At 45.1% G+C, this 15,347-nt stretch overlaps 1 protein-coding gene across 5 annotated transcripts in view; it reads left to right on the top strand.

The window, feature by feature from the left end:
• MORC4 (MORC family CW-type zinc finger 4) overlaps window positions 1-6,439 on the top strand; it is a 35,302-nt gene extending 28,863 nt beyond the window's left edge. For all 5 annotated transcript variants that reach the window (XM_075132392.1, XM_075132391.1, XM_075132390.1 and 2 more), the window contains 3 exons: window positions 3,526-4,267; window positions 4,562-4,845; window positions 6,215-6,439. In XM_075132392.1, the coding sequence (XP_074988493.1) occupies window positions 3,526-4,267; window positions 4,562-4,845; window positions 6,215-6,368 (1,180 nt within the window). In that variant the 3' untranslated portion in view covers window positions 6,369-6,439. The remainder of the gene's footprint in view (window positions 1-3,525; window positions 4,268-4,561; window positions 4,846-6,214) is intronic.
• Window positions 6,440-15,347: the final 8,908 nt, after the last annotated feature.

Below are 15,347 nucleotides of genomic sequence, written 5' to 3'. Positions count from 1 at the left end.
TCTGGTTTAATTATGGCTACAGCTAGTGTCTGTGTATCCTCGGCTGAACCTTCAGTGCTGAGATTATAGCAGCACTCAGTGAATCACGGTACACTGGGGGAAGGGATGGTGTCGTTCACTTAATTTTCTAACAAGTACCTAGGGCATGCATGACTGGGCTTCTCCAGTCCTTGACATTGGTACCCATGATGCCCTCCCTTAAATGCTGAAAGAACGAAGTTTGGAATATTACTAACTAATCAGGATCACGTTTGCAGAGTTGTTTTTCCTTTTGTCTTTCTCTTTGAGGTGAGTCTCTTGCAGTCTGTGACACAAATTTGATTTTTCACCTTAACCTAGGACAAGGAAAGTGGGAGCAGGGTGGGCATAGAGGAAGGAACAGAAATCCTTATTATGTCCTAATTTTTTAATCTTTTCCTCCTTTCACTTTGACCAGTGTCCTTTTTCTATCTCATTGGTGCCACCACCTTCACAGCTCTACATATGTAGAGTCTCAACCTAAATTCATCTCAGCAGTTCTTTGCACTGGTTCTAGGGTTGCCAGGTGTCCGGTTTTCGACTGGAATGCCCAGTCAAAAAGGGACCCTGGGCAGTTAAGTCTGGTTTGCAGCACAGTGGAGCTAAGGCAGGCTCCTTGTGGCTTCCAGCAGCAGCGGCATGTCCTCCCCTCCGCTCCTATGTGTAGGGGCAGACAGGGGGCTCCGCACTGTGCCCCCGCCCCAAGCACTAGCTCTGCAGCTCCCATTGGCGGCGAACTGTGGCCAAAGGGAGCTGATGGGGCAGCGCCTGTGGACAGGTCAGTGTGCGGAGCCACCTGGCCACCCCTCCGCATAGGAGCCAGAGGGGGGACATGCCGCTGCTTCTAGGAGCTGCTTGAGGTAAGTGCCGCCTGGAGCCTGACCACCTCCCGATCCCAACCCCGGGCCCCAGCCCTGATCCCCCCTCCAACTCTCCGAACCCCTCAGCCCCAGCCTGGAGCCCACTCCTGCACCCCCTGGCCCCACCCCAGATCCCTCACTCCCACTCGCATCCCAACCCACTGCCCTAGCCCAGAGCCCCCCTCCCACATCCTGAACTCCTCATTTCTGGCCACACCCTGGAGCTCCCACCTCCATCCAGAGCCCTCACCCCCTCCCGCACCCCAACCCCCTGAGTCAGCCTGGTGAAAATGAGTGAGTGAGAGTGATGAGAGTGAGTGACAGAGGGAGGGGGAATGGAATGAGCAGGGGGCTTGGCCTTGGAGAAGGGGCAGAACAGGGGGTGTGGCCTCGGAGGAGTGACGGGAACTGGGCAAGGGTGTTCGGTTTTGTGCAAGTGGAAAGTTGGCAACCCTAACTGGTGCAATTCTGATTCTCCCACAGCCCCTAGGGTCAGTCTGGATAATGGGCAATGTGACTTCCTGTCATCAGATGGAGACAGGAAATTCAGCAAAATTTGTGAAGTCAGCCCGTAAGAGCTCTAGCTGAAAATCCAGTTGATTTTTGGCCTTGAGCAGGTGGAACAGCTACTTTGGTTACGAGAAGCTTCTTAGTTAAATTTGAACCTCACTTGGGTTTTAGGTTCATTTTCTCCTCTCCTGTCGCTTGCCCTAGCATTGTCTCCAGGTCTGTATTTACTATGTGAGAAGTCGTTGGTCAGTTTTTTAAGTGCTGCAGAACACCTTCTGTGCACTTGGTGGCACAATTTGTCCACCTTCCCTTTTAGAGCTCCATTTGGAAGAGGAGCTGCTCAGATGGTGAAGCCTGTTCTGTATGCACAAGGGTAGTGACATGTAGCATTAGTGAATTTAAAATGCTTTAGAAATAATGCAATGGCATGAGCAGAGGTTCTCAAATTCTTAAAAGGTTGTCAGTGGTACTCTTTGGTAATGCTGCTTACCTGGTGCTTTTATTTCCAGCTTCTAATTCATGCCAAGAAGCAGAAAATACATTCAGCACCTTCCTAACACTGCTTTTTCCCCTGAGCAGTCGCTGTAGTTGACATTGCAAATGGTAGACCAAGTCTTCATATTTAAATGTTCCATGGTGTTGAAGAGTTGGAAAACTCTTGTTGTAGAGGATCAAATCTTCCAGTCATAACAGATCCCTGAGTAGACCATACATGGAGAGGAACCACTTAACCTGCCACTAAAACACAGCCACCTCTGGGTAAATGATGGCAGCCATTCTGAATCAGCCAGACTGCATACCAGATTTTAGGATTTTCCAGGCACAGAAGTGAAAATTAAATTCTGGCTGACTGTTGAACCAGGAAGTTTAAGAAGGTAGAATGGAATTGGCCAAGGTGGGATTTGGCCGGGGTAATGGCCAACTCCTGCTCTTTCCTAGTGGAAAGAATCAAGTGCAAAGCAACCTGGAGAAATGTAAAGCAGTGTGGGATGGAGGCAACAAGAGGAGATTTGAATAAACCTGAAGCCTTACAATCAGGGAGCAGAACTAAACAACCTAAATATGAATAAAGGGGGACATAAGCAGGAAGCCACTTTGTGCTAAAGCAAATGTATGTTCATCTAGTTAATACTTCCCTGGTTATTTTTTTCCGACATAAGCAAGCACTGTAGTCACTGCAGAGACGGTGTGAGATTGAGAGGAAGGTGTCTGCCCGCTGGGGAAGATCTGTTTTAAGAAGTGGTCTGGAATGAGCGAGTCTGAGAGCTTAGCTTCTCCAGATCCGTGCATGGTTTTTATGGGTGTAGGTGCACTGTGCACTTACAAATGAGCTGGCTTCTTCCTGGCTGAAGTTCAGTTTTGTTTTTAATTGTGTGAATAAGTCCATCAGCCATCTGACAGTTTGAGTGGCGCAGATTTTGCTTGGGAATGTGGACAATATATGCTTGACAATGTATTGTAAACTTTATTTAACTGGGTCATTTTCCTGATACTTAAAAAAGCCCAATATTTTAAACATAGCCTGTGTTGTGTTTAATTAAATGTATCAACCAAACATTTTTCATGAGAGAGTTTGCAAGCTGCAGCTGGTTTCCATTCAGGGACACAGGATTCACGGGCTTTGCTATACTGGAATAGAAGGGCAGTGGGTTCTTCTGGATTGAGTTTGGGGAGGAGTGAGGAGCCAGGAACTCCAGAGATCTAATCCCAGCTCTGCCACTGACGTGGCAAGTTCCCCATCTGTAAAATGAGGATAACAATTAATTACCTGTTTCTCTCAAGGGTTGGGGAGGGAGTTGTGAGGATTATTAGTTAGTTTCTGTATAGCACTTTAGATTTTCAAAGTGCTGTGTTAGTGCTGAGTGTATTCAGACCAGTAGGCCCGCAGAACTGGTCTCCTGCCTCCAGCACTGGCCTCGTCTTAATGTTTCTGTGGAGCTTGCCCCCTGCCCCAAAGAGCACCCCTGACTAGTGGGGGGGGGGGGGGGAGGGAGAGGGAAAGTGACTCTGACTACTCTTGGAGATCAACATTACTCCCTAAACACTGAGGTTAGTTTTCTCAGTGGGATGGGGTGGCACTGCTTGGCTGCTGTACAGAGTGGGTTCAGGCTCGCTGACCCAGTCCTCTCTTTTGCAGCAAGCACAAGCTATCTATGGAAGAGGAGCTGCTGGAAAAGCGGAAGCGATATCAGGAGCGGATAGACCCATCCCCCCCAGATCTGACCAGTCCCAGCCCCCGCACTTCTTTTGAAAGGGACAGCTCTGCTGAAGCAGACCAGGACCAGGAATGCAGCGAGTCTGACAAGGATGATGAGAGTGTAGAGGACAGCATAGACTCCCACCTAGTCAGAGAACCTCTGGATGCACTCAGTGGCACCAACCAAGCTGGGGATGCTTCACACAATGGGGGTCTCTGTCCTACCAAAGAGACTCGAGCAAGTCTCAGTCACTTAGAAGGAGAGCAAAAGGAGACTGCAGTGGTTCAGGTGGAACTGGAAGAGGAAATGCCGGCCTTAATATCAGAAAGCCAGGCAGCAGATAAGAATGTCTGTGTAAATACCTGTGGGAACGTGGAGGAGATGGACAAGAGGCCCTTCGTGGCTGTTGTTGGTATTTCAAAGGCTGCTGCGGATGGTGAAGCCCCCATTCAGCTAATCCCTTTTGGGTGGGAGGAGAGACTTGATAAAGCAAAGGTTGAGAAGGCCCGGAGCCACAACGATCCTCCCCCTGATGGGGACAAAGGAGGAGGAGACTTGCAGGTACCAAAGACCACAAATCAGAGGGATATGGTGGAGCAGGAAGAGCTGAGACAAATTGCAGAGAATTTCTCGGTGGAGCTGAAGAGGGTCTCAGCGGAACGAGATTTGCTCCAGGGCAAGGTAATGTTAGCACCTGGCTGTGAATTCCGGTGTGGCAGGAGGGGTAAAGTTCTGCGGCAGTAGGGAATTGGATGGGGAAGATCAAGACTGACTTAACAAGGAGAGAGAATCCCCTTGCCTTGTGTCTCACGTAAGGCAAGTAGGGGTTAGGATTTCTTCTTTACCCTACTAGCCATTACCCTGTTCCTTAGCCCCTGGAAAGTTTGTTGTTTTTTTTTTAATTTTTCTTTTCCCCCTTAATGTGCAATCTCACTTCCTGTGCATGCTCCTGCATTTGCTGTTTCTTTAACTCAGGTGGAAGAACTAGAGCAGGAGAAGTGCCACCTGGAGACAGATTTCTTGAAAAGCCAACAGGAGTTGGCAACGCTCAGGGCTCAGGAAACCGAAGGCTTGTACTGGAGCAAGAAACACATGGGTTACCGCCAGGCTGAACTGCAAGAGCTGAAGGCTCAGCTGGAGAGGACCATAGAGGAAAAGACCGAGCTGAAGGAGAGGCTCAAGGAGACAGAGATGCACCTGGAGGTGCTTAGGGAGGCGCATGTCTCCTGCAGGAGCCCAGAGAGGGGAGACTTGAAAAGGTGAGAACTGTGGGTTAAACCATAGATATCAGTCAGTCCCAAGGTGGGGGGATAGAACATGGGTTACCTTGCGGGGGGACATCCACGTAGGAAACTGACTTCTGGGAGAACACTTTGGTATCCATGAATTGAAGATGCTGCATGAGTAACAGTGGGTTATTACTAAGGATTGTTAGTTGTGAGGAGAAGGGCGGCTACGGAGGAGATTTACAGGTGAAGTCAAATAACTACAGGTTTGAAGGATACCCCACGCAGAGTTCCTTTGTCAGGGCTGGGTTCTCTCCTGCAGTACATTGTTCACTTTATGGAGTTTTCCTGTTGAATCATTCAGACAATATTGGCTTCCTTAAGGATAAGAGAATGCGTAAGGGGAAAGAAATACTCTGTAGGTACTGAACTGTCTTTCCCACAAGCATGGGACTTTCCACATCCAGGATGTGTTTTTAGCCCTGCTTCTGACCTGACAACACTTATGGAATCATAAGGAACAAGTGCGAATGCTGAGCTATGCAACCCTAAGTTAGATTCATCTGGAGTACTGTGTCCAGTTTTGGGCCCCACACTACAAGAAGGATGTGGATAAATTGGAAAGAGTCCAGCGAAGGGCAACAAAAATGATTAGGGGTCTGGAACACATGACTTATGAGGAGAGGCTGAGGGAACTGGGATTGTTTAGTCTGCAGAAGAGAAGAATGAGGGAGGATTTGATAGCTGCTTTCAACTACCTGAAAGGTGGTTCCAGAGAGGATAGTTCTAGACTATTCTCAGTGGTAGAAGAGGACAGGACAAGGAGTAACGGTCTCAAGTTGCAGTGGGGGAGATTTAGGTTGGATATTAGGAAAAACTTTTTCACTAGGAGGGTGGTGAAACACTGGAATGCGTTACCTAGGGAGGTGGTAGAATCTCCTTCCTTAGAAGTTTTTAAGGTCAGGCCTGACAAAGCCCTGGCTGGGATGATTTAATTGGGGATTGGTCCTGCTTTGAGCAGGGGGTTGGACTAGATGACCTCCTGAGGTCCCTTCCAACCCTGATATTCTATGATTCTATGATTTACAAATACAACCCCTCCGTGTGGTAAGTATTGTTGCCCCCCTGTTACAGAGAAGTGAACTCATTTGCACAGTGTCACATGAGAAACTTACAACAGAGTTGAGAACTGAGTTACATTCCCCTATTTCCAATCATGTGCGTTGGCCCCAAGATCTTCCCATCCTACCATCTGCATGCTGCACTGCTTTTAGAATGGAGCAAAGAACCTCAGCTTCCCATGGCACTGGTGATAGGAAGGAAGACAGCAAGTTAAGGGAAGGGATGTATTGGAACTAACATTTGCATTTCTGACTGTTGACTCTTCTCCTCTTGTCCACAGCACTATGGAGAAGCTGAAGAACCTGCGTAGGAATGTCAGCCAGCTCCTCTCGCTGGTTCTCCCTCACCTTGAACTGCAGGATGTTAACTATGAGTCAGACCAGATTGATGAGATCTTGCAGACGGTGTTGGAGACTAACAGGATGTCAGAGTAGCCCTTGTCCCATGCTGCCATTGTGCCTTTTTGTATAGTTTCTTTAATAAACTCGTAAGTGCTTCATCCTAACTCTGGGCCTTCCTTCATTTCATTAGGAGTGGGGCTTCCATTCCCTCCTCCTTTCTTGTGGCTCTGTAAACTTGTTGTCAGAGTCCTGTGGAGACCAACATGGATAGCTCATCCCTCTGTATCCTGGCCAGTCTCCTTTGTTTAAAGCTGCTTTGGGGGTGTGCTGGCTGGCTTTTAGGTAGTTGGGTCCTCAGATGTTTTTGTCTCTTAAATGCTTTTTCATTTTTTTTTGTTAAACAATGGAGTGAGACAATTCTTTGAACTAATTTTAACATTCCAAGTTGCTATGGGAACCCGTTGGTGACTCACTGACACTATCCTGATGTCAGTTTAATTGCAAAGCTCTAGAATGATATTGATGAGGTTCTTTGGCATCTTTCAGCAGATGGGTGCTTTGTGTAAAACTCTCTTCTTTGCCCAAACTTCCCTGTAAGAATGCACTCATTCTCAGACCCATAAGAAACAAAGCCAGTATCGAAGCTTGCCTTTTGCGGGCAGGGACTAAAGAGATCATTGAGTACCTCTTGTAAGTAAAACAAACAAAACCAGAAACTATGATGATGAGGGCCATAGAAGTACCTGGATAGATCACACATAGATTGCCGGGGAGGGGCCAGTGGCTCCAGAGGCTACTTGGAGTTTCTAAAGGGTCTAAAACTCTTAAAATTCTTCATTCATCTTCCTGTTTTGAAACAAACTCTCCTTCTCATCTGATTAAAAGTGGAAGGAACACCCCCACGTGTCAGTGTCACAATTGGCTGGGCTGCTTTGATTTAACTTGGAATTATGTCTGTCTTGTAGAAGAATTAGTCCTGACTTAAGAAACAAATGGCCTAATAGGTTATAGAAAATGTATATTATTTATATGTAAATGTATATCAAGGAGGAGCCTGGCTGACTTTGCTATGCCTTTAGGCAGTGCTGCTGTGTGACCACCAACTCAATCCATTTCAAAGCCTCCTGCCTTAGGGGCATCCAGAACAGTCTGGCAGACCAGTTGAGCAGGTCTTTCACCAGCCACCATGAGTGGGGTTTCCGCCCAGATGTAGCCAGGTTCATTTTTCAGCTGTGGAGATTCCCCATATAGATCTGTTTGCAATCAAAATCAACAGGAAATGTTATCAGTTTTGTTCATGAGCAGGTCACAGTCCTGGAGCTCTCGGGTGCTTTTCTGTTGTCCTGGATGAATGAGTTCCTATAAGCTCTGTCCTATTCCACTCCTACCCAGAATGTTGTTAAAAATCAAGCAGGACCACACCCAAGTGATACTCGTAGCACCTGTGTAGCGTCACCAATACTGGTTTTCCACTCTGCTGAACTGTCAGACTAGGCTCCTTTGACGCTACCATGGGATCCAGACCTGATCTCACAGGACCAGGGTCGCCTCTTCCATCCCAACCTAGAGGCCTTTCAGCTGACAGCCTGCATACTCTGTGGTTGACATCTCAAAAGGAGATCTATTCAAAGGGGTGCAAGATGTGCTCTTGATTAGTAAAGAAAACCTTTTTACCGGGTATACTTACTTGTGAATGGAAGAAATTCTCCATCTGGTCCCAACAGAAAGGAGTTTCCCTGGTCTGGGCTCCAGTATATGTGCTGGACTATTTGGTATGCTTGAAACAGCAAGGTCTGGTCATTAGTTCCATCAGGGTCCACGTGGCAGCTATCTCAGCTTTCCATCCTCCAATTGGTAATAGCTCTCTTTTTTGCATTCCCATGTACATCAGGTTTTTGAAGGGTGTGGACCAGTCCTATCCCCAAGTAAAGGATCCTATTTCCCCTTGGGACTTAAACCTGGTATTGACAAAGCTAATGTCTCCTTTTGAATCATTAGCCACTTGTTCATTACTCCATCTCTTGAGGAAGGTAGCCATGAAGGCATGGCAATCATGATGGCAATCACCTCAGCCAGGAGAGTGGGGTGAATTATGAGCTCTACTGTCGACCTCCGAGTCCTATCTTCTACAGGACAAGGGACACCTGCACCTTTATCCGAAGTTTCTCACCAAAGTGGTTCTGACGTCCACATCCATCAGGAAATATATTTGTCAACTTTCTTCCCAAACCTTCATGCTCATAAGGAATGAGGAGAGACTCCACACGTGAGATGTGTTTTACTTGGACAGGACTAACCCAATTGTTTGTGGCAGTTGCAGACAGGATTAAAAGCCTTCTTATCTCTTACATTTGTGCTACAACATGGCCAACGTAACTCCTCCGAAGAGCATGCTGGTGCATTCAGCCAGATCTCATGCAGCCTCTGAAGGCCTTTTAGCCCTGGTGCCTATTCTGGACATTTGTAGAGCTGCAGCTTGGTTTTCACTGTGTGCCTTGGCTTCACATTATGCCATCTCAGCAATCTAGAGATGATGCTAGATTTGAATAGGTAGTCCTTCAGTCATTATCCAGGTAGATTCTAGTCCCACCTCTAGACCAAACTGCTTGTGAGTCATCTGAAGTGGAGTGGACATGTGCAATCACTTGAAGAAGAAACTGTTATTAACCTGTTCCGTAACTACTATTCGAGATGTGTTGCACATGTCCATCCCATGATCCACCTTCCTTTCCCTCTGTAGCAGAGTCTGTCCTATCAAAAGGAGCTGAGGTGGGGATTGGGATGGCACTGCCCTTTATACTGTCACACAGTAGCACGAGGCAGCAGAGGGCATATGCACCATCACAACACGTACCAAAAATCTCTGAAAACACTGTGCACATGTGAAGTGAAATGGACGTATGCAACATGTATTGAAGAACAACAATTACAGAACAGGTTAGTAACAGTTTCTTATCCCCAGATCTATTCACTGACTTCTATTTTCTTGCATTCTCGTTTACCTCCAGAGATCTGGCCTCTTACTCTGTATCTGCCTGGACTTTAGCCATGCTTCCAGCACACTTGCCATTTACCAGTAGAAAAAATAACAAAGGTTACCATGGATAAATAAAGGTTACTGAGGTTAAATAAAATCCAGGAAAAAATTTAGCTGACTTGTCTTAATTTTTATGTTTTGGAAACTGAAAACAGCTTTCCAGATATCAAGCCAGTTCTGCTGCCCCTGGGGAAACGTCAAAGTCTTTCTTCAGTTTCTTTTTATTTTGCAGGTAATTAATTCCTTTCCTAAGTATACTGATACATCAGAGAAGTTAAACTCCCCTTCACTACTTTCTTCTGCAATAAATTCTTTGCCATCATTCCAGTGAATATTTGTAGACCTGTTAACCACAACTAGATGTTAGCTCTAATTTAGAAATAATCTGCAAAGGGATTTTATATTTCTCCCTGATCTTCCCAGAAGACAAGACCACCCTTACCTACTAGCTATGCTGCCTTTTAAAAATTCCACTGTTTCTATTACATTATTTTTCAGCTACAGTGTAGTGAGTACTTCCATAGAATGAGCCCTGAGGAAATTAGATCCACTGACCTTTCTCTTTCTCAGCTTCTTGGCTACCTTGACACTTGGTTATCTATTTTTTGAAACTACGCACTTCCCTGTTATAACCTTGCAAAGCTAATTTACCAGCTTAGATACCAAAATACCTCAGTTATAATCAAAAATTAATATTTAACTTTCCTATCAAAAGTTATCCATCTCAGGTGAGCGGGCAAGAAGAATATTGTGATACAATCTTTTGATCAAGTCCTCCAGCTCTTTTGATTTGCATACAGTGTGTTGCTGTTTTTCAGGCATTTCAAAATCTGTTCTGGATCAATAGCTGCTTTTAAGTTTTCATAATTGTCCAACTTTCTTTTATTGTTAAAAATCATTTTTAAAAGGGCAGTGTCTGATGTGCTTGAGACATCAATTTCATCCATTAATGAATCTACTTTCTAATATGCCTCTGTCAAGATGTCCTAAATAGCTCAAGAGCGTGAGTACCAATCTCAGGGCCGACTGTTGAGAGCCGTGGCACAAACCCCAAATTAGTTGTGAGTTCTATATTTAGATTTCACCAACCAATTATCAAGTGTAAACTCCTCAGGTGCCTTTAACAGCCTTAACATGAAATCACAGACCCTGGGTACTCCAGTCTGTCTTGCCATTCCAGTGAGTCTGCCTCTGTGATAGATGGTCCCTTACACCACAAATCACAGCAATATTCAGGTTACTTCCAGTCCCAGAGAACCAGTCACTTACCTCAGGTCAATTGCACCTTAGATCTCTGGCCAAAGACAATGCTTGTTGCCAATCCTTTAATAAACTATGTATAGATTTAGTAATAGGAAAAAGAAATGAGAGCTATTTACAAAATTAAAGCAGGTAAACATACATACAGAAATTAGTTACAATCTTAAGTTTCAACATGTAATAGAAGCTTCTATAATAAGCAAGCTCTTTACAGTATGTCCTTTAGGGCTAACCCAGGCTAAGTAGCTGGGGATCCCTGGCTTATATCTAGAAACCTGGCCCCAAGAGTCCAAGCAGCATAGAGATCCAGTTCCTTCTTGTTAGGGATTTCTTTTCCTTCCCCCTTCTGTTTTGAGCTGCACACTCAGCTGATGGGAGGAATCCACTTGCAAGACTCCTCTTCATGGGCAGGGGAGAGTAAACAACAAAGTCTTTTGTTCTGTTCCACTCTATTCAGTTTGTGCTGAAGGGTCTTCAGTGTTGTGTAGGACATAACACCTTCTTTCTACTTTCTACTCTTCTTTCTGAGACCAGCACTTCACACTCTCCTGTCTGATGATTTACACAGTTACAGAGGCTTATAATGTGAATGCTCAAATATTTCCTTACAGCATGGGATACAGATGTTTTAAGTAAGATTAATGCTTGCAGCAACTTGCAAACATTCAATAAAGTCTAAACACATTCTTATAATTCTAGTACCTATTTGAACAACACTAACACAGGTGAGCCCGACTGATTGCAGCTATGTGTTTCAGTGTTCAACTGAGGCCTGGGGACCTTCAGCGTCCCAGCCTCACATGGTAAATGTGTGAAAGGCCTTATTTCCCTTAACTCTACTATGTAGCTGTGATTTATATGCCCTTTTCCTCTTCTCATCTTTTACCCTAAATGTCTTAATTGGCTGTGTTCCTGTTTGTCTTCCCTCTTCTGTTTCCCATGCAGCTTTTCTAAACTGCCTTGAACAGTCTCTTTTATGAAGGTGGACTGGCCATTTCTTCCTCCCTCGTTTGCTTGCTTTAATAGAGGAATTGTTCTCTGTGCCTTGATATGGTGTCTCTTAGGATTCCCAGCATTGCCTTGCGCAGTGGTAGATTTTCACCCTTCCACCCTTTGCCCCTTACTCACTAAATTTCATATTTCCCCAGAGCTTGCTTTCCTGAAATGTCATACTCTTAAACTGCTGTGTTCTGTACAGTGCTGCCTTCAAATAGCGTGGGGTTGCTGGTGTGAAGCTGTCCTGTCAAAGGTTCTCTTTCCACTTCCTACTGCTGTATCCAGTTTTAGTCTAAATTAAAACCGCCCCTGTTTTGAACCCAAGGGCTTACTCTCACTTCTGCTGAAGTGAAGTTTGTGTGATGGGAACAATCCCTTCCTGTGGCATTCAAGTGCTCTGTGAATTCCAACTCCCCTCCTGCCCCTTTACCATTGCTGCTCTTCAGTATTGGTCTTCTCCTTATTTTCTTACATGCACTTGGCACAAGATTCCTGGCTTGGCAGAGAGAAGTGCTGAAAGAACTTGGGTGCCTTTCATTCCCTTTTGTAGCATTCCTGGTTCTTAATGTGTGACTCTAATGCAGGGGTGGCCAACCTGAGTCTGAGAAGGAGCCAGAATTTACCAATGTGCATTGCCAAAGAGCCACAGTAACACATCAGCAGCCCCCCCGTCAGCTCCCCCTGTGCCCCAGTGTCTCCCACATGCCAGCAGCACCGCTGATCAGCACCTAACCCTCCATCCCTGTGCCTCCTGCCGGCTGCGATCAGCTGTTTTGTGGTGTGCAGGAGGCGGAGGGGGCGGGAGGAAGAGCAGCAAAGGCACAGCAGACTTGGGAAGGGGCCTTGGCGGAAGGAGTGGAATGGGACCGGGCCATGGGGCAGAGCCAGGGGTTGAGCAGTGAGCACCCTGTAGCACATTGGAAAGTTGGCGCCTACACAAGGAGCTGCATATTAACCTCTGAGGAGCCGCATGTGGCTGTGGTTGGCCACCCCTAATGGCCTTTATCTTTTTTCCTAGGCGGTGTTCAACCAGGCATGGAAGCTGTTTTCTAAAGACACAGAAGTTTCTCATTGTAGCCTGACCTTGGGCACCTCCTGCACTCCAGAGCAGTCCACATCTCCCCATCTCACCATGTCATTTCAATATAATATCGGCACTGGAATTGGGACAGCAGATGATCCTCAGGATTTTCTGGGGCAGTGTGGGAAGGATGGAAAAGGGGAAGAGGCTGAGGGAGTGAAGGGTTAATGTAAATTGTTGGCCAATCAATAAGTAGCCTTCACTGCTGCCCCTGTGATATTTCCATCAGGTTTTGTGGACCAGGGAACATGGCAGTAACATAAGAATGGCCATACGGGTCAGACCAAAGGTCCATCTAGCCCAGTATTCTGTCTACTGACAGTGGCCAATGCCAGGTGCCCCAGAGGGAGTGAACCTAACAGATAATAATCAAGTGATCTCTCGTCTGCCATCCATCTCCACCCTCTGACAAACAGAGGCTAGGGGCACTGTTCCTTACCCAGCCTGGCTACTAGCCATTAATGGACTTAACCTCCATGAATTTATTCAGTTCTCTTTTAAACCCTGTTTTATACCTAGCCTTCACAGCTTCCTCAGGTAAGGCGTTCTACAGGTTGACTGTGCGCTGAGTGAAGAAGGACTTCCTTTATTTGTTTTAAACCTGCTGCCCATTAATTTCATTTGGTGGCTCCTAGTTCTTATATTATGGGAACAAGTAAATAACTTTTCCTTATTCACTTTCTCCACACCACTCATGATTTTATATACCTCTATCATATCCCCCTTAGTCTCGTCTTTTCCAAGCTGAAAAGTCCTAGCCTCTTTAATCTCTCTTCATATGGGACCTGTTCCAAACCCCTAATCATTTTAGTTGCCCTTTTCTGAACCTTTCCTAATGCCAGTATATCTTTTTTCAAGATGAGGGGACCACATCTGTACGCAGTATTCAAGATGTAGGCGTACCATGGATTTATATAAGGGCAATAAGATATTCTCCGTCTTATTCTTCCTTTTGTTAACGATTCCTAACATACCATTTACTTTTTTGACTGCCCGCTGCACACTTTGTGGACGTCTTCAGAGAACTGTCCACGATGAATCCAAGATCTTTCTCCTGATTAGTTGTAGCTAAATTAGCCCCCATCATGTTGTATGTGTAATTGGAGTTATTTTTTCCAATGTGCATTACTTTACATTTATCCACATTAAATTTCATTTGCCATTTTGTCGCCCAATCACTTAGTTTTGTGAGGTCTTTTTGAAGTTCTTCACAGTCTGCTTTGGTCTTAACTATCTTGAGCAGTTTAGTATCATCTGCAAACTTTGCCACCTCGCTGTTTACCCCTTTCTCTAGATCATTTATGAATAAGTTGAATAGGATTGGTCCTAGGACAGACCCTTGGGAACACCACTAGTTACCCCTCTCCATTCTGGAAATTTACCATTTATTCCTACTCTTTGTTCCCTGTCTTTTAACCAGTTCTCAATCCATGAAAGGATCTTCCTTCTTATCCCATGACAACTTAATTTATATAAGAGCCTTTGGTGAGGGACCTTGTCAAAGGCTTTCTGGAAATCTAAGTACACTATGTCCATTGGATCCCCCTTGTCCACATGTTTGTTGACCCCCTCAAAGAACTCTAATACATTAGTAAGACATGATCTCCCTTTACAGAAACCATGCTGACTTTTGGGCAACAATTTATGTTCTTCTATGTGTCTGACAATTTTATTCTTTACTATTGTTTCAACTAATTTGCCCGGTACTGACGTTAGACTTACCGGTCTGTAATTGCCCGGATCACCTCTTGAGCCCTTCTTAAATATTGGCTTTACATTAGCTATCTTCAGTCATTGGGTACAGTAGCTGATTTAAAGGACAGGTTACAAACCATAGTTAATAGTTCCGCAATTTCACATTTGAGTTCTTTCAGAACTTTTGGGTGAATGCCATCTGGTCCCGGTGACTTGTTACTGTTAAATTTCTCAATTAATTCCAAAACCTCCTCTAGTGACACTTCAATCTGTGACAATTCCTCAGATTTGTCACCTACAAAAGATGGCCCAGGTTTGGGAATCTCCCTAACATCCTCAGCCATGAAGACTGAAGCAAATAATTCATTTAGTTTCTCTGCAATGACTTTATCGTCTTTAAGTGCTCCAGGGGCCCCACTGGTTGTTTAACAGGCTTCCTGCTTCTGATGTACTTAAAAAACATTTTGTTATTACCTTTTGAGTTTTTGGCTAGCTGTTCTTCAAACTCCTTTTTGGCTTTTCTTATTACATTTTTACATTTAATTTGGCAGTGTTTATGCTCCTTTCTATTTACCTCACTAGGATTTGACTTCCACTTTTTAAAAGGTGCCTTTTTATCTCTCACTGCTTCTTTTACATGGTTGTTAAGCCATGGTGGCTCTTTTTTAGTTCTTTTACTGTGTTTTTTAATTTGGGGTATACATTTCAGTTGAGCCTCTATTATGGTGTCTTTGAAAAGTGTCCATGCAGCTTTCAGGGATTTCACACTAGTCACTGTACCTTTTAATTTCTGTTTAACTAACCTCCTCATTTTTTGCATAGTTCCCCTTTCTGAAATTAAATGTCACAGTGTTGGGCTGTTGAGGTGTTCTTCCCACCACAGGAATGTTAAATTTTGTTATATTATGGTCACTGTTTCCAAGTGGTCCTGTTATAGTTACCTCTTGGACCAGATCCTGCGCTTCACTCGGGACTAAATCGAGAGTTGCCTCTCCCCTTGTGG

This window comes from Caretta caretta, chromosome 9 (assembly GCF_965140235.1).
Source record: "Caretta caretta isolate rCarCar2 chromosome 9, rCarCar1.hap1, whole genome shotgun sequence".
NCBI lineage: Eukaryota > Metazoa > Chordata > Testudines > Cheloniidae > Caretta > Caretta caretta.
This window is presented reverse-complemented; position numbering and strand designations above follow the sequence as displayed.